General features: G+C 35.8%; 1 protein-coding gene across 17 annotated transcripts in view; it reads right to left on the bottom strand.

The window, feature by feature from the left end:
- Positions 1–18,747, bottom strand: part of DMD (dystrophin) — a 2,551,447-nt gene that overhangs the window by 1,430,818 nt on the left and 1,101,882 nt on the right. For all 17 annotated transcript variants that reach the window (XM_067023689.1, XM_067023685.1, XM_067023692.1 and 14 more), the window contains one exon: positions 5,588–5,711. In XM_067023689.1, the coding sequence (XP_066879790.1) occupies positions 5,588–5,711 (124 nt within the window). The remainder of the gene's footprint in view (positions 1–5,587; positions 5,712–18,747) is intronic.

The following is an 18,747-nucleotide window of genomic DNA, read 5'->3' as shown; positions in this document are numbered from 1 at the left end:
TGTCTACAAGAGACCCACTTCAGACCTAGGGACACACACAGACTGAAAGTAAGAGTATGGAAAAAGGTATGGAAAAAGATATTCCATGCAAATGGAAATCAGAAGAAAGCTGGAGTAGCAATTCTCATATCAGACAAAATAGACTTTAAAATAAAAACTATTACAAGAGACAAAGAAGGACACTACATAATGATCAAGGGATTGATCCATGAAGAAGATATAACAAGTGTAAATATTTATGCACCCAACACAGGCGCACCTCAATACATAAGGCAAATACTAACAGCCATAAAAGGGGAAATCGACAGTAACACAATCATAATAGGGGACGTTAACATCCCACTGTCACCAATGGACAGATCATCCAAAATGAAAATAAATAACGAAACACAAGTTTTAAATGATATATTACACAAAATGGACTTAATTGATATTTATAGGACATTCCATCCAAAAACAACAGAATACACATTTTTCTCAAGCGCTCATGCAACATTCTCCAGGATCGATCATATATTGGGTCACAAATCTAGCCTTGGCAAATTTAAGAAAATTGAAATCGTATCAAGTATCTTTTACAACCACAACGCTATGAGACTAGCTATCAAGTACAGGAAAAGATCTGTAAAAAATACGAACACATGGAGGCTAAACAATACACTACTTAATATCGAAGTGATCACTGAAGAAATCAAAAAGGAAATCAAAAAATACATAGAAACAAATAACAATGGAGACACAATAACCCAAAACCTATGGGATACAGCAAAAGCAGTTCTAAGAGGGAAGTTTATAGCAATACAATCATACCTTAAGAAACAGGAAACATCTCGAATAAACAACCTAAGTTTGCACTTAAAGCAATTAGAGAAAGAAGAACAAAAAAACCCCAAATTTAGCAGAAGGAAAGAAATCATAAAGATCAGATTAGAAATAAATTGAAAAGAAATGAAGGAAACAATAGCAAAGATCAATAAAAGTAAAAGCTGGTTCTTTGAGAAGATAAATAAAATTGATAAACCATTAGCCAGACTCATCAAGAAAAAAAAGGGAGAAGACTCAAATCAGTAGGATTAGAAATGAAAAAGGAGATGTAACAACTGACACTGCAGAAATACAAAAGATTATTAGAGATTACTACAAGCAACTCTATGCCAATAAAATGGAAAACCTGGAAGAAATGGACAAATTCTTAGAAATGCACACCCTGCTGAGAGTGAACCAGGAAGAAATAGAAAATTTGAACAGACCAATCACAAGCACTGAAATTGAAACTGTGATTAACAATCTTCCAACAAACAAAAGCCCAGGACCAGATGGCTTCACAGGCGAATTCTATCAAACACTGAGAGAAGAGCTAACACCTATCCTTCTCAAACTCTTCCAAAAGATAGCAGAGGGAGGAACACTCTGAAACTCATTCTATGAGGCCACCATCACCCTGATACCAAAACCAGACAAAGACATCACAAAGAAAGAAAACTACAGCCAATATCACTGATGAACATAGATGCAAAAATCCTCAACAAAATACTAGCAAACAGAATCCAACAGCACTTTAAATGGATCATACACCATGATCAAGTGGGGTTTATTCCAGGAATGCAAGGATTCTTCAATATATGCAAATCAATCAACGTGATACACCATATCGACAAACTGAAGGAGAAAAACCATATGATCATCTTAATAGATGCAGAGAAAGCTTTTGACAAATTCAACACCCATTTATGATAAAAAACCCTGCAGAAAGTAGGCATACAGGGAACTTTGCTTAACATAATACAGGCCATATATGACAAACCCACAGCCAACATCATCCTCAATGGTGAAAAACTGAAACCATTTCCACTAAGATCAGGAACAAGACAAGGTTGCCCACTCTCACCACTCTTATTTAACCTAGTTTTGGAAGTTCTAGCCACAGCAATCAGAGAAAAAGTAAAATAAAATGAATCCAAATAGGAAAAGAAGAAGTAAAGCTGTCACTGTGTGCAGATGACATGATACTATACATAGAGAATCCTAAGGATGCTACCAGAAAACTACGAGAGCTAATCAATGAATTTGGTAAAGTAGCAGGATACAAAATTAATGCACAGAAATCTCTGGCATTCTTATACACTAATGATGAAAAATCTGAGAGTGAAATGAAGAAAACACTCCCATTTACCATTGCAACAAAAAGAATAAAATATCTAGGAATAAACCTACCTAAGGCGAGAGAAGACTTGTATGCAGAAAACTATAAGACACTGATGAAAGAAATTAAAGATGATACAAATAGGTGGAGAAATATACCATGTTCTTGGATTGGAAGAATCAACATTGTGAAAATGACTCTACTACCCAAAGCAATCTACAGATTCAATGCGATCCTTGTCAAATTACCACTGGCATTTTTTACAGAACTAGAACAAAAAATTTCACAATTTGTATGGAAACACAAAAGACCCCGAATAGCCAAAGCAATCTTCAGAACGAAAAAAGGAGCTGGAGGAATCAGGCTCCCTGACTTCAGACTATACTACAAGACTACAGTAATCAAGACAGTATGGTACTGGCACAAAAACAGAAATATAGATCAATGGAACAGGATAGAAAGCCCAGAGATAAATCCACACACATATGGTCACCTTATCTTTGATAAAGGAGGGAAGGATATACAGTGGTGAAAAGACAGCCTCTTCAATAAGTGGTGCTGGGAATACTAGGCAGCTACATGTAAAAGTATGAAATTAGAACACTCCCTAACACCACACACAAAAATAAACTCAAAATGGGTTAAAGACCTCAATGTAAGGCCAGACACTATCAAACTCTTAGAGGAAAACATAGGCAGAACACTCTCTGACATAAATCACAGCAAGATCCTTTTTGACCCATCTCCTAGAGAAATGGAAATAAAAACAAAAATAAACAAATGGGACCTAATGAAACTTCAAAGCTTTTGCACAGCAAAGGATACCATAAACAAAACCAAAAGACAACCGTCAGAATGGGAGAAAATAGTTGCAAATGAAGCAACTGACAAAGGATTAATCTCCAAAATTTACAAGCAACTCATGCAGCTCAATAACAAAAAAACAAACAACCCAATTCAAAAATGGGCAGAAAAACTAAATAGACATTTCTCTAAAGAAGATATACAGATTGCCAACAAACTCATGAAAGAATGCTCAACATCATTAATCATTAGAGAAATGCAAATCAAAACTACAATGAGATATCATCTCACACCGGTCAGAATGGCCATCATCAAAAACTCTAGAAATAAATGCTGGAGAGGGTGTGGAGAAAAGGGAACCCTCTTGCACTGCTGGTGGGAATGTAAATTGATACAGCCACTATGGAGAACAGTATGGAGGTTCCTTAAAAAAACTACAAATAGAACTACCATACGACCCCGCAATCTTACTACTGGGTGTATACCCTGAGAAAACCATAATTCAAAAAGAGTCATGTACCAAAATGTTCATTGCAGCTCTATTTACGATAGCCAGGACATGGAAGCAACCTAAGTGTCCATCAACAGATGAATGGATAAAGATGATGTGGCACATATATACAATGGAATATTACTCAGCCATAAAAAGAAATGAAACTGAGTTATTTGTAATGCAGTGGATAGACCAGGAGTCTGTCATACAGAGTGAAGTAAGTCAGAAGGAGAAAAACAAATACCGTATGCTAACACATATATATGGAATCTAAGAAAAAAAAATGTCATGAAGAGATTAGTGGTAGGACGGGAATAAAACACAGACCTACTAGAGCATGGACTTGAGAATATGGGAAGAGGGAAGGGTAAGCTGTGACGAAGTGAGAGAGTGGCAGGGACATATGTACACTACCAAATGTAAAATAGATAGCTAGTGGGAAGCTGCCGCATAGCACAGCTATGTGCTTTGTGACCACCTAGAGGGGTGGGATAGGGAGGGTGGGAGGGAGGGAGATGCAAGAGGGAAGAGATATGGGAACATATGTATATGTATAGCTGATTCACTTTGTTGTAAAGGAAAAACTAACAGACTATTGTAAAACAGTTATACTCCAATAAAGTTGTTAAAAAAAATTATAACAAAGAACATACCTTTAAATAAGTATACTTTGAAGTAAGACATTTCGCTATTTTCTGTTACATGTTATCCTTCAGTTTAATTTTAAAACTAAAACATTAACAATATAATCATAATTCCCTCTTCTTGAAACTATTTATAATAGTCTGTTATTAAGCTGATAACAGAATACCACAGAAAGCCAGTAAGAAATTTAAAATAACTTTCCCATTTATCAACAGTCAACTCTGAGAAATGTTGATGAAATTCTCTCTCCCCCTCAAGCAGCCTAAAAAAATAGAATTATTTCTCCTAGAAGAAGATTTTTTTGTTCTCCAAAAGTTCCAACCCCACGGCAGGTATTCCCTTGTATCTGTGGCAGTGTTGTATTTGTAAAAATCTAATAGATTTTGTAATTCATGAAATCAAATGCTTGAAAGATAAAGCAGACTGAATCTACACATGTGATCTTCCTATAGCTAAAATTATTTAACATTCAGAATACCTGTTTCTTTAGCCTGCCCACTGCAGAATATTCACTCTGCCTGTTAGAAATTCCCTCACAAACTATTGCCAATTATATACCAAAAATGGATGTTTATAAGTCAAAGTTGAAAAATCAAAGCCTTGATAATGTCCCTGAAGATGAAACAGCTCTTATTAAATTCATAAAAATCCCTATTGCGAAGTATGAAACTATAATGTCTCAGTAGGAAATAAAACCAGCAAACAATCTTTTATAAAAAAATAATGAGGGCTTCCCTGGTGCCGCAGTGGTTGAGAGTCTGACTGCCGATGCAGGGGACACGGAATCGTGGCCCGGTGCGGGAGGATCCCACACGCTGTGGAGCGGCTGGGCCCGTGAGCCATGGCCGCTGAGCCTGCGCGTCCGGAGCCTTCGCTCCGCAACGGGAGAGGCCACAACGGTGAGAGGCCCGCGTACCGCAAAAAAAAAAAAAAAAAAAAAGCAAACAAAAAAAAAACTGAAAAAGGCCGGGCATCTTTTAGTTATGGTAATGTAATACGTACATATCCAGAAAAAAACAAATATGTTATAACTTATGATAATTATTAATGACTTTGAAGTATAACATTTTGATGATAGTGAGAGCACAAACAGGGTCTTTAGTATTCCTAAGGGTCGGGTCTATAGTATTCCTAAGGGTCGGGTCTATTCTATTCCACTCTATTCTGCAAGCCTGCTAAAATCCCAGCATTCAGGCAAAAGAACAATACATGAAGGGAAATCAATATGAGTTCATGTTACAAAGTTGTTAATTTACAGCTAAATAATATAAAAGTTAAAGAAGGTTTACAAAAAGCATTCCTCGTTAGTCACAGCAGAGCCAGTAAACATTTCTCTATGCTAAACTTTGATTCTACCTGATATTTAAAATATATTTCAAAGATATATTTAAAAGCATTATATCACTTTAATCTTTTCAACTTTAAGAGAATAAGAGTTCAGAGCATAGAATTTACAAGCAGCAAAACTTAGAAAAATACATAAAAATTAATGCATAACCTACATTGACTTTTTCTTTAAGGTCTGAGAAGTTGCCTTCCTTCCGACAGATTGCAAATTCAGGACTCTGCAACACAGCTTCTGAACGAGTAATCCAACTGTGAAGTTCAGTTATATCGACATCCAACCTAAGACAGGGAAGAATAAGGGTCATTATTTCTTGATTATCTCTTTCTTCTATATGGGGAAAAAAAAAACAATCTATCAACATTTACCATTTTTTTCCCAACCTGAAACTTCTGCCTGATGCCCCTATTACTGTTAACAGCACTACTATTTCCCTAGTCAGGATGGCTCAAAATTTGGAGTCAGCTTTGATCTAGTCTCATGATCACAGAGGTCATTTTATTCACTTCAATGTAGCAGTGACCTCTACAGTATCTTCTATAAGTTATTCCTCAGCCTTTGTTTGAATGTCTGCATGACTGAAAAGTCAGTACTTTCCAAGATAACTCTTTTTTTTTTTTTTCCCGGTACGCGGGCCTCTCACTGTTGTGGCCTCTCCTGTTGCGGAGCACAGGCTCCGGACGCGCAGGCTCAGCAGCCACGGTTCACGGGCCCAGTCGCTCCGCGGCACGTGGGATCTTCCCGGACCGGGGCACGAACCCGTGTCCCCTGCATCGGCAGGCAGACTCTCAACCACTGCGCCACCAGGGAATCCCACTCTCTTTTTGGAATGTACTTACAGTAAACAAAAAATTCCTTTTGGTGGCCCCCATTAAACCATACCTTGGATACGCATGCCCTTCGCGTTGTCTCCAACCATATTGACGCTGTGTTTGGTCATGTGACTTGCTATAGCAAATGGGAGGGATATTAGTACACGTAACGCAAGCATGGGCTTGATAAGTGCTTGCACCTTGGATCTTGTCTTCGTACAACACACACTCTGAGAAGGCAAGTATTATATAAGACTTTGAAGGATCCTAAAGTGCTTTACAAAAGCTCAGGCTTGCCAGGTGGAGAGACCACGTGAAAGAGCATGCAGCACCAGGCAAGTGAATAAAGCCTTTTTTGACCTTCTGACCCAACTCAAACACCAACTGAATACAACCAAGTGAGTGCTCCAGCTGACTCCACTCAGAGCCACGGAACTGCCCAAAGAGCCCTGCCCACATTGCAAAATTGTGAGATATGATAAATAAATAAATAAACCATTAAATTTTGAGGTGGGTTGTTATGCTGCAATAGATACATGACCACCCACACTGTTATTCTCAAACATTCTTTTATTGCAGAGATCTATGGAGCTACTGGGAATAAACTGTTAACTCTGATGAGGTGATTCAGGTCTACTTAAAGCAGAGACTTTCAAGGGAGTAAGGTGAGTTGCAAGAGTGGAGAATGTCTACGAATCACTTGAAATTTCAGGCACAATTCTGAATGTGTGTGCATTTTTCTTGAGAAAGAACCTATAGATTTTATCAGCATCTGTAAAGAATCTATGATAACGGTAATTTAGAGATAATCTAATCCAACTGTTTATTAAAACAGGCAAATGAACAAATGAAAGTTATGCAGAAAAATCAATGACTTACTCAATTTTCATAGGAAATCTGTGGAGTAGACCAAAAATACAAATACAAGATTTAAGACACCAAGTAATGTACTGTAATCACCATGCTGTAGCTTCTTTTCCAATACAACCCTCAAATAGTTGAAATCAACTCTTTAAATCCACTAGAAGATATCTGATGGTCAGCCTACCCTACTCCTAGTTACTTCAATGGATATTCCATGGTTTGTCAGTATTTTACTTTCCTTAAAATTTGGTTCCTAAAAAGATCGTATCAGTGGTGTTTAGTATAATCAGGAAAGAACAGACAATTATGTTCTTTATTTATGAGTACTTTCATTGAGGTAGCCTATGAGCTCAATCAACTCAAATTCCAGGCCTTTAAATCATATAAACCTGTTAGAATTTTTCATGTTAGTTGCAGGCTATTGTTTTAAAATTAAACTGATAAAGAGCTTCACAGAACACAAAAAACTTCCAAAAGCCTTTTGTTTTCTTACAAAAATCAGTGGTAATGTACTACCAATCTCTCTTGCTCATATGAGGAGATGGAGGCTCAGAGAAATTAAGTCAATTGATCTCAGGCTGTTAGTACCATACAGACGAAACTTAATTCATCTTGTTCACCATTATATCCTTCACCTCAAAGAGGACCTGATTCATAGTAATAAATATTTACTAAGTTTTTATTTACCAAGGCTACCCAACTGTAAATAGAAGAAACAGAGATCTGAATTCAGAGATTTTTTTATTCTAAATTCCACATTATTAAATGTCAATCCCTAATTTCATTTGCATATGGATTATAAATATTTATGGTGTTTTATTTTATCATACATGTACATGGTGGTTATCTTTCCTACATTTGTTTTTCGCATAAGTTTAACTATTAGGTTTCCTATTTCTTCACTTGTAATGCTGATTTTAAAAGTCCTGTTGCATGCTACTAAAAATCTTTCTCATTGATGTTAATTTATGAAATCAGTCTTCAACTATGTTCATTTAGCCACTCACCCAATCCAGTGCATGTTTTCCATCAGAATGTCTTAAGAAGGACATTTTTGTTTTTCCTTTAGTCCAGTATAAAAATCTCTGTGTCTCTGCCTATGGACATTCACTGGCCAGTGCATGGGGCAGGCCAGGAGCACTGGATGTTAATACCTCAGGGGTGACCCTCAGCTAGTGAGAGCCGGGAGTTGGTAGATAAATATCCCAGCTCCCTTGCCTTCAGTGCAACCACCTTGAAGGATATTACACACAGTGTCTCAGAAGGTTCCCAGCAGGATTGAGCACAGTTGCCTCCACTGTTAACCTGCTCATGTGTATCATCCTGTAATGGCTGCCTTTTTCTTATCTCACTTCCTCACTTTGCTTCCTGGGATTACTTCCTAAAAAAAAACTACCTGCACCAAATCTTTGTCTACAGATCCACTCTTGTGGAAACCCAGACTAAGGCAATGATCAACAGCCTCAAATGAACCCAGCATCCTGCCATATTTAATTTTTTCACCTTGAGCTCTGATTCTCCACAGGAACTATTTCAAACTTTTCCCAAAGCTCTCAAAGCTCTGATCCGTCTTTTTTGTTTGGGACTGACATATACACACTGCTATATTTAAAATTAAAAACCAACAAGGGGAAAAAAAAATCAACCAAAATGAAGAAAAAGCTCTCATCCATCTTCTTTCTCCACCTATCAACAGATGACATTGTTTCCTACTTTACAAAGAAAAGTGCAATTATCAGGCTAGAATTTCTCTCCCTTCCACTTCCTGTGTCCAAATATTCAATCTTACCTGCCTGTGGCCTTCTCATTCCTTTCCCTTCAAGTGAGTTTCTCTTCTTTTACTTAAAGCCAATCCCTCTACCTGAATTTTGTACTTCATTCTCTTACTTCTTCTCAGGGGTTTGAGTCTATCAATTTTTTTAATGTATCCACTGTAAATTCAACCCCTCCCTCTCAAGTTAATTCTTCATATGGAAATTTAAACATATTTTATTGATTCCTTTATTAAAAAATCAACACTCTCTTGACCCCCATATTCTCCTCTGGCCATTCTCTTATCTTCTGCAAAGGCAAATGTTTTGCAACAGTTGTCCAGTTTCCTGTCAGTTCCCCACCTCCTATTCACTCCTTAATCCACTCAATGTTGCTTCTTAACAAGAACATATTGATAAAGGAATCATGTCACTAAAGCCAATGGAGACTTTTACTTTCTCGCCATCTAGCAACACTTAACTGTTGTTGACCATACTCTTCTTTGAAATTCTTTTTTGCCTCCATGATCCCCCTCTATTTATTTTGTCTTCTATTTCTATGACCACAGGTAATTTTTTCTTTGCAGGCTCATCCTCTTCCATCCTGTTATTACATGCTGAAATTTATCAAGGCCCAGTTCATTTTCAATCATCTTCTATCCTATTATATTACTCTCTCTAACTAGCAATCTTATTCATGCTAATGACCTTAACCACAATATATATATATCAATGACTCCAATACAGATATCTCTACTTCAAGCATTTCTTCTGAGCTCCATAGCTACATAACCATCCACCTACTGGATGATTCCACTTGCATGCTGTAAGAGCTCTTTCAATGTATAAAGTCAAGACCTAATGTTTGATTTTCTCTCCCAAACTGGTACCCTCCCAGTGTCCTCAGACCTGTGAATGGCATCACCATCTATCACCTTTGATACCCTCCTCTCCCTTCCCTCACATATTTAGCAAAGTCTAATCCATCAAATATTCTATTTCTTGTGAATCTGTCTGCTGCTCAGGATCTCTACAGTTGGCATCCTCACTGATCTTGCCATTACATGTGACCAAAACTACTGAAATGGCCTCTCCACTAGTTCTAGGCAACTTTTCTGGAACCCTCCCATCTGTTCCATGCACTACTGGTGAAATTATCATTTCTAAAAGATATCTGATTATATAACCTTCATTCATTAAGCCACTCAAAGATTTTCCATTTTTCTTAGGATAAAGAGCAAAATTTCAGACCTCTTAACCCTATACTTTACTTGTAGAGACAAATCTCTCTTCAAGTTTCTTAGGGAACCAAGGAGCCATACTGCAGTCTTGTCCCTCCCTCAATGAAGTGGAATCCTTCATTGACTCTTGTCCACTAGAAGATTTCTATTTTGGAAACTTGGCTTCTTGATATAATCCACTTTGGTCACTCTGGTCAAATCTGTCCCTTCACCTTTACACTAGTCTGACTCAATTACACATCAAATACTCTCTGAGTCATAAAGGTGAGATGTGAATATCCACCATTCAATGTCAAATTCTCCCTTTAGACTTGGTTTTTGTGGTCTCACACCCTTTTGACTCAGAGTATCTCTGGTAAAGATTGCTCATGTCCACCTACAGGTCCATGAAACTAAAAGTTGACTCAAGGTGCTAAGCTGGCATCACAGCTGGGAGAGATCTGCTAAGGCCCATGTTGCAGAAAGTTCTCACCAGGTCTGGAATTTACATTGGTCTGGTTTGCACATGTGTTATAATTATCCTTTACCACCACCTCTAATCAACTGCAAAAAAAAGGTAAAGGATATTTATTCAGTTTGAAAATAAATAATTTTCAAAAAAATCATAATACTTTTAGACATGTCTTTCTGAAAAATGTGAAAATGTATGTTTCCTTTTAAAATACATCTCTACCTTCATTTCTGCCACAAAATACTAAGTGCTTATTATATGCCAGACATAGTTATTAAACTCCACAGATAACAGAGATGAAAATGCAGCAGTCCATATTATCAAGAAGTTTGGTTTAGCGAAGCATCCATTTGACAAAAAATGCTTTAGACATAGAACTGGGGCTCAGCTCACACTGTGACTTTTGTTTAGGATGATCAAAAAACACCTTTTCAATGAATTAAGATTAAATCAGTTTCTAGACTAGAGACTCTGCCAGGTAAATTGGTTATCTCCACACAATGAAGCCTTAGTGGAGTCAACACCATGGTAACCATCTGCTTGCTGCTCAGACTGTGAAGATTTTTAAGGGAGGCCTGGGTACCAGTTGGCATGTAGTTCTAATAATTCAGATCAATTCAGGCAACAGGATGTGAAATCCCATAGAGAGGTCTTTCCTCATTCAATGTTTTTGTTTGTCTGATTTTATAGATTTGGAAAGAAACTGCCAAAGATGACTGAACTTGCTCTTTACATAAGTATCTTTTACAGTGATTATACTCTTTTGATTTACAGATTTATTTATTTTAATAAATTATTATTATTTTTTTTATTTTTAAATTTTTTTAACATCTTTATTGGAGTATAATTGTTTTACAATGTTGTGTTAGTTTCTGCTGTATAACAAAGTGAATCAGCTATATATATATATATATATATATATATATATATATATATAATATATATCCCCATATCCCTGCCCTCTTGCATCTCCCTCCCACCCTCCCTATCCCACGCCTCCAGGTGGTCACAAAGCGCTGAGCTGATCTCCCTGTGCTATGCGGCTGCTTCCCACTAGCTATCTATTTTACATTTGGTAGTGTATATATGTCCATGCTACTCTCTCACTTTGTCCCAGCTTACCCTTCCCCCTCCCTGTGTCCTCAAGTCCATTCTCTATGTCTGCGTCTTTATTCCTGTCCTACCCCTAGGTTCATCAGAACCTTTTTTTTTTTAGATTCCATATATATTTGTTTTTCTCTTTCTGACTTACATCACTGTGTATGACAGACTCTAGGTCCATCCACTTCACTACAAATAACTCAATTTCATTTCTTTTTATGGCTGAGTAATATTCCATTGTATATATGTGCCACACCTTCTTTATCCATTCATCTGTTGATGGACACTTAGGTTGCTTCCATGTCCTGGCTATTGTAAATAGTGCTGCAATAAACATTGTGGTACATATGTCTTTGAATTATGGTTTTCTCAGGGTATATGCCCAGTAGTGGGATTGCTGGGTCATGTGGTAGTTCTATTTATAGTTTCTTAAGGAACCTCCATACTGTTCTCCATAGTGGCTGTATTAATTTACATTCCCACCAACAGTGCATGAGGGTTTCCTTTTCTCTACACCCTCTCCAGCATTCATTGTTTGTAGATTTTTTGATGATGGCCATTCTGACTGGATTAAACCTACCTAAGGAGACAAAAGACCTGTGTGCAGAAAACTATAAGACACTGATGAAAGAAATTAAAGACGATACTAACAGATGGAGAGATATACCATGTTCTTGGATTGGAAGAATCAACAATGTGAAAATGAGTCTACTACCCAAAGCAATCTACAGATTCAATGCAATACTTATCAAACTACCACTGGCATTTTTCACAGAGCTAGAACAAAAAAATTTCACAATTTGTATGGAAACACAAAAGACCCCGAGTAGCCAAAGCAATCTTCAGAAAGAAGAACGGAGCTGGAGGAATCAGGCTCCCTGACTTCAGACTCTACTACAAAGGCTACAGTAATTAAGACAATATGGTATTGGCACAAAAACAGAAATATAGATCAATGGAACAGGAGAGAAAGCCCAGAGATAAACCCATGCACATATGGTCAACTTATCTTTGATAAAGGAGGCAAGAATACACAATGGAGAAAAGACAGCCTCTTCAATAAGTGGTGCTGGGAAAACTGGACAGCTACATGGAAAAGAATGAAATTAGAACACTCCCTACCACCATACACAAAAATAAACTCAAAATGGATTAAAGACCTAAATGTAAGGCCAGACACTATAAAACTCTTAGAGGAAAACATAGGCAGAACACTATGACATAAGTTACAGATTTATTTTTAAGGGATTTCAAATATTTTTTAGGGAAGTTGTGAGTAAAGTGCTTTACCTAGGAAAACTATATCTATTCATAAGCATGTGTGTTAATATGTTATACTTTCTTTCTGAAATGGAATGGAACAAAGTATCAATGAGTTTGTACTATTCTTATCTGTTAGACTTTCTTTTTCTCTTTTCTTTCATCATTGTAATGTCTTGATTCCTTTGGCAATAGGTGAAACCTAAACCCAATTCTTACATGATTTAAGCTCTGAGCTATTGCTCATGTAATATTCTGTTTACTTTTTTTTTCTGTGGCTTCCATTTGGGCTTGTTGCTTCAACCATATCTATGATTTTCTTACTAAAACTTTTTCTGTCTCAATGTAATATACAGTCAGCCCATACTCCAAGATCTAACATTCGATACTATCCCTTAGTGTTCTGGGACTTAACTGTCAGCTGCTAGTATTTGTTTCCCCTCCAGTATTCTCCCAGTACCCAGCCCCATCTCTGTGTGCCAGCAACGAGGATGGAAGGGTGAAGGGGAAGCAGAGGCAGAGTTTTCAAAAGGCTTCCTGTGCACGCTTACTGAGTGCCAATGGCCCACATTCAATGCTTAGTCTCAGTGACATTTCCACCGCTTTTAGCAAAATGAACAAGACCTCTTTCTTGGCTTCTACTCAGACCCTGGCTTCCAAGTAACAATTGCACATTTACTTTATTCCTTATCAATTTGGCAGCTCTTCCTTCATCACTTTCTGTGCCTTGCCCGCTAGTTTTCACATGTTCACTGGCATTGAATATTTTTCACATATCCTTGTTGAGATGTATGCCAAATTAACAGACTCCCCTGATTTAAATCCATACATGTTTCTAAATTGGGTGCTATCTATTCTCCCCAGCATTTTGCCACTGGTATTTTTTATCACACTTTGCACTACTTGAGGCTGGGTCGTCAATCACCAACTGAAGATATCATACAGATGTAACTCAGGTACCTTTTCAAAACCCTCAAGAATAACACTGAAGAGTTATTTTCAATACCATATTAAATCTTGGATTCTGTGCATGTATTTTTCTTCCTTTATAAAATCACTCATTTCTACTAATTTTTTTCACTTTTAAAACTCTCATAAAACATTGATAAAGAACTGACATAGAATAAGTTGCTTATAATGGGCCTGTACACCCTCAGAATCAGCCCATCAATAAAATTTCTTATTACTCACTCATCTTACTCTCATAACACACTTCACTCTGTACTTAATGTACTTCTATATGTTATTACAGACTCTATCCCTTAAATCCAGTCTAACTTTATCCAACTTAATATTCTCTTTATCTAAGAAAATTATGACTTCTAACTCTCTATTCACAAAATGATTTTCTTCCTGTAACGGTTGATGAATATTCTGTCCTATATTTTTCAAGTATGTCCTAAAATCTCATCTTTGCGATTATTTATGATTAACAGTGAAGTGACAATTTCCTCTCCTTTACAAAGGCACTCATCACAAACCTCCAAAACTAAAATCTGTAGAGTCTCATGGAACAGAGCAACCGTATCTTTGATTTTTTTTTTTTGCAAATATTTTATTACCAAACCAAGGTTTTCTTCCAAAGAGATCTTCTATTTTTCTGGAAGTCTCAAGTATGGTACATATATACCAAATATTCGAAAGGTCTAAGTTTTGCCTCAAGATCATATTGTACAAATGGACTCTACTTCCTCCAGTTGAATTTTCCATAAAGATAATGCAAATTAGATCAGTTATACTTCCTTGTAGTCAAAATTGGGAGATATATGTCTCTGTTGCAGATGCATGTATACGTGTGTGTATGTGTAAATATTTTAAGTAAAAGAAAAGCAGAAACACATCCAAAAGAACCAGAGAAACACTTGCAGTTTAAAAAGTTATCAATTTTGAATTGTCAACAGTAAATCATTGTATGGAATTTGTGCTCTATGATAACACTTCCAATTATGTCAGAAGAGCCTCTTAATGGGCACTACTGTGTTCTGTTAATATAGTGACTGCCATATAAAGTATTTAACTAAGATGACACATTTACATAAACTTTAATCCAGTCACTTTTAATATACCATTTGGAACTCATCATTCCCAAATGTGTAAACTGTGAAACTATAAATCCTTCGAGCTCCCAGACTTAAACTAATTTGATTAGTGAGCTAGGTTATGAATGGCCATATTATATCTTTAAACATCTTTGCACGTAGAATTTCATAAAAACATATAAGCCTCACCTTTAGCAGCCTGAAAGTAAAGTATTAACATTTGTGAAATATGTTAACTCTTGCACAATCCTAAGGCTCTAGGCCTAGACCAGATGACTTAACAAACCAAATTTCAATGTACATGTTAATTAGCTAGAACACACATTTTCATGTTCATGGAAACAAAACTATGACTCTTTTTTTACTGGTACCACAATGTGGAAGAAATCTTCCTGGAGGTGAGGTAAGATTTTTAAATTTTGTTTATTATATTTTTTAATAATCATCTTTCTTCTTCAGATTTCTAGAACATGAGAACACATTTTAATTCCATATTGGTATATGGCTACTCTCTGGATGCCAAACCATATGATGAACTCCTACTCATCTTTCAAGACTCTGTCCAAGATATACAACTTCTGTGAAGGTTTTCTTGATCAACCTCTCCCTACTCTTTACCCTTCAACCTTCCTTCTGGGGAAACTGGTCCCTCCCTCCCATATGTTTCCACATGTTACTTCCTTTTAAACACTGAATAAATAAAATACAAATTAAATTTGAACCAGAGAAATGTTATAAAATTTTGAATGAAATTTGTTAAATAATGTTTTAAAAAATCAATACAAACCTTGTTATTGCTAAAATATAAAGTATTTCTAGGATTTTGAGATGTGCTGAGTATATGGTGATTATTGTACTTTTAAAGTTATACAATATTATTAAAGGGCAAAATCCTATTTAATCAGGAGAAAACAAGTCAACATTTAGATAACTACCTCCCTTAAATCAAGATAGTTTTTATAAACACACACAGATATACGCACGTGTTTGTATAGTGTGGGCATGTTTTCCTTGGTGGGAGGGGGAAAACAGGGCCAAATGATTGCCTTAAATTTTTTTTGTAATGCTTGTGAATGTATGTGTTTGTATGTGTATATATGTATGTCTGTGTGTGCTTTAAATGTAAACTAAATATGGTGCAGTGGAAACTCACTGAACTGAAAGTCAGCTGTCACAGGTTTTATTCACCCATCTTAATCTTTATGCTGCTTCCTTGGGCAAACGACTTAACTTCTCTGATCTTCCTTCACTTCTTCCTTTAAATTTCAAACATTACAAAGCTTCCATCAAACTGGTCTTAAAATAAAAACTAACAAGGGCTTTTAAAAAATTACTCTTAAATGTGTGTTTATTTATCTCTCTAATTAAAGCGATTTTGACCTGAGATACAAAGCTGAGGTCAGCTTTGCTTCCACGGCAGCTTTGATATTCCAATTAAATTAGTCTGTTCAGCTAGCAGTCAAATTAAATAACATCTAAGGATGTTATGATTCCCAGTTATAATAAGAACCCTATAAACTCTTTTCGACAGTTTACACAGCACCTGAAACAAAATATAACGAATGGGAAAGAACACTGTCCTCAGTTAATATAAACCTGCCACATTAACAGTCCTATCAAATAATCTGTTTTCCTTATGTTTGTGTGATCTTATTTACAAGCTTAAATGTATTTCTAGTTTTATATGTGTAAGTTTAAGCTCATCACTCATAAAATAATAGGTTTCGGTATACAGTAAAATTTAATGATTCCAGTTTGTGCTGAAATGCATCTTTAAAAGATACTAAAAAATCAATTTCTGTATAGTTTACCTTGTCCTAAAATATGCCTATTTAACATGTGTTTCAAAATCTGGATTCTAGTCCAAAACATAAAGTTTGTCCTTAAAATCATGCATCTTCTTCATTGTCAATTATGGCAAATCAAATTACATGTTTAATGTGTATAAAATACTGCCTTTTAAACTACATGCCCTTGAATACAAACCCAGCAATTTAATATTTTTAAGCTATAAATGCCAGAAAACTCTCCATGCGTTATCTGGCACTGCTATTAATCTTTGTACCTCTAGGATAGTTAATTGTACTAAACAGAATAAAACTCCTACAAAAATATTGTTTCTCTGCAAAAAGTAAAACAACTAAAATATTTTAACAAGTGGTAGATTAAAATGACTTGAACATAATCTTAGCTTAATTTGGTAACAAATCTCAATCATTTAAAAATACATCGGTAATATTTATTTCTAAAACATGATATGGTTGAAAAGAAGTCACTTTTACATCTTCTGTTAATATAACTTTCAGGGAAACACACCTTGAAAATTAAGGAAATCCCCCAAATTCTAATATGTCAAAACCAGCTAGATTAGAGGAATTAGTTATAAAGCCAAGGAGTATGAAAGCACGTGGACAAAAACTGCATGATCCAGAGGACCAGAAATAAAATGTTGCTAAGCCACAGATGTGGGGAGCCTATTTTTCATTTTCAGTAAAATGAAATTCTCTTTGAAACACAGTTCTGTGCAAGAAAATCATTTAACACAGGTTAATGGAAATATTCTTTTAAGTGATAGATGAAATCTTGTCATAATAATACATCTATAATCATACAGTGTAATATGCTCAAGTTGAAAACCCTGAGCCGTTTATTTTAAAATCAAATTTGATGTTTATTTAAAATTGATGAAAACAAAAAGCAAAGCTGTATATGCTCTTGTGAGAAATAAATGTGGGCACTAGAGGGTGCACATTCCCTTTCGCAGCTTGTCTGGACTTCAATTTGACTTCTCTTATATTTTCTTATCTACATAATGATAACATGGTGACAAATGGATTTTTCATGCGAGTTCTCTTACAGAGAAACATAAAATGTCCAAAGATATAGATAACATGGTGTAAAAGGAACATGCGAGGAAGGCATTTAAACATATACACAAAAGTATCTTGAAGTCATAATATAGAGATTCCCTTGAGAAAATGTCTTCAAACTGGGGAGAAACGCTTAACCCAAATAATATGGTAGCATTTTCTGGACTTTATAACTCAGGATATTTTTCCCAGTTCATTAATCTTACCTATTCTTTTGAACGTTAATAAATATGTAGACACTTGTGTTCTATCAATCTGCCTATAAATACACTCCTGTACCATCAAGATTAAGTTTTTAAAATGTTAATTTAACATTCAATCAAATTCACAGGAAAAAATAGCATATTAAGCATCTTGTTCATGTCACATGCTTTCACAAAGAAAAAATTCATCTCCCATGATAATTGTGTCAGCTAGTTATTATAATCTTCATCTTCATAGCTATATCAAGAACAGAGAGCTTCAGAAACCTTTACTTTCAACACACAGTGAAATATTAAGATTCAAAACCAGGTATGTCTGAATCCAAAGATTTCCACTACACTACACTTATATTCCTTTGTTCTAAATGAAAGGGAAACCATTTTTTTTTAATATTAAGGAAAAGTCAACATGAACTTCCTGTTTGTTGCTATACAGTACAGTCTGGTGGTTACTACTGTGCTGTTTTGGATCCTGCCAGAATTTGACTGGAGTCTCTAACACTAGGACATTAACTCTGAACATTTTTATTAACCTAAACTATGATATTTAGTTGCAGAATTCATACCCTCATGGCATTATTAAATAGTTACTTTTTCCCAGTTTATTTTTACTTTGCAGTCTTCCTTAATTTCCTAAAGTCCCCAAATTTCCAAGCAGCTGATGTGTTTTCTGATGTTAGAACTGATTAAGCATAGATGGCAAAGGTTATGACAGGTAATAAGGT

Source organism: Kogia breviceps, chromosome X, assembly GCF_026419965.1.
Source record: "Kogia breviceps isolate mKogBre1 chromosome X, mKogBre1 haplotype 1, whole genome shotgun sequence".
NCBI lineage: Eukaryota > Metazoa > Chordata > Mammalia > Artiodactyla > Physeteridae > Kogia > Kogia breviceps.
The sequence above is the reverse complement of the archived record's forward strand: the minus strand, read 5'-3'. Positions and strand labels throughout refer to the sequence as shown.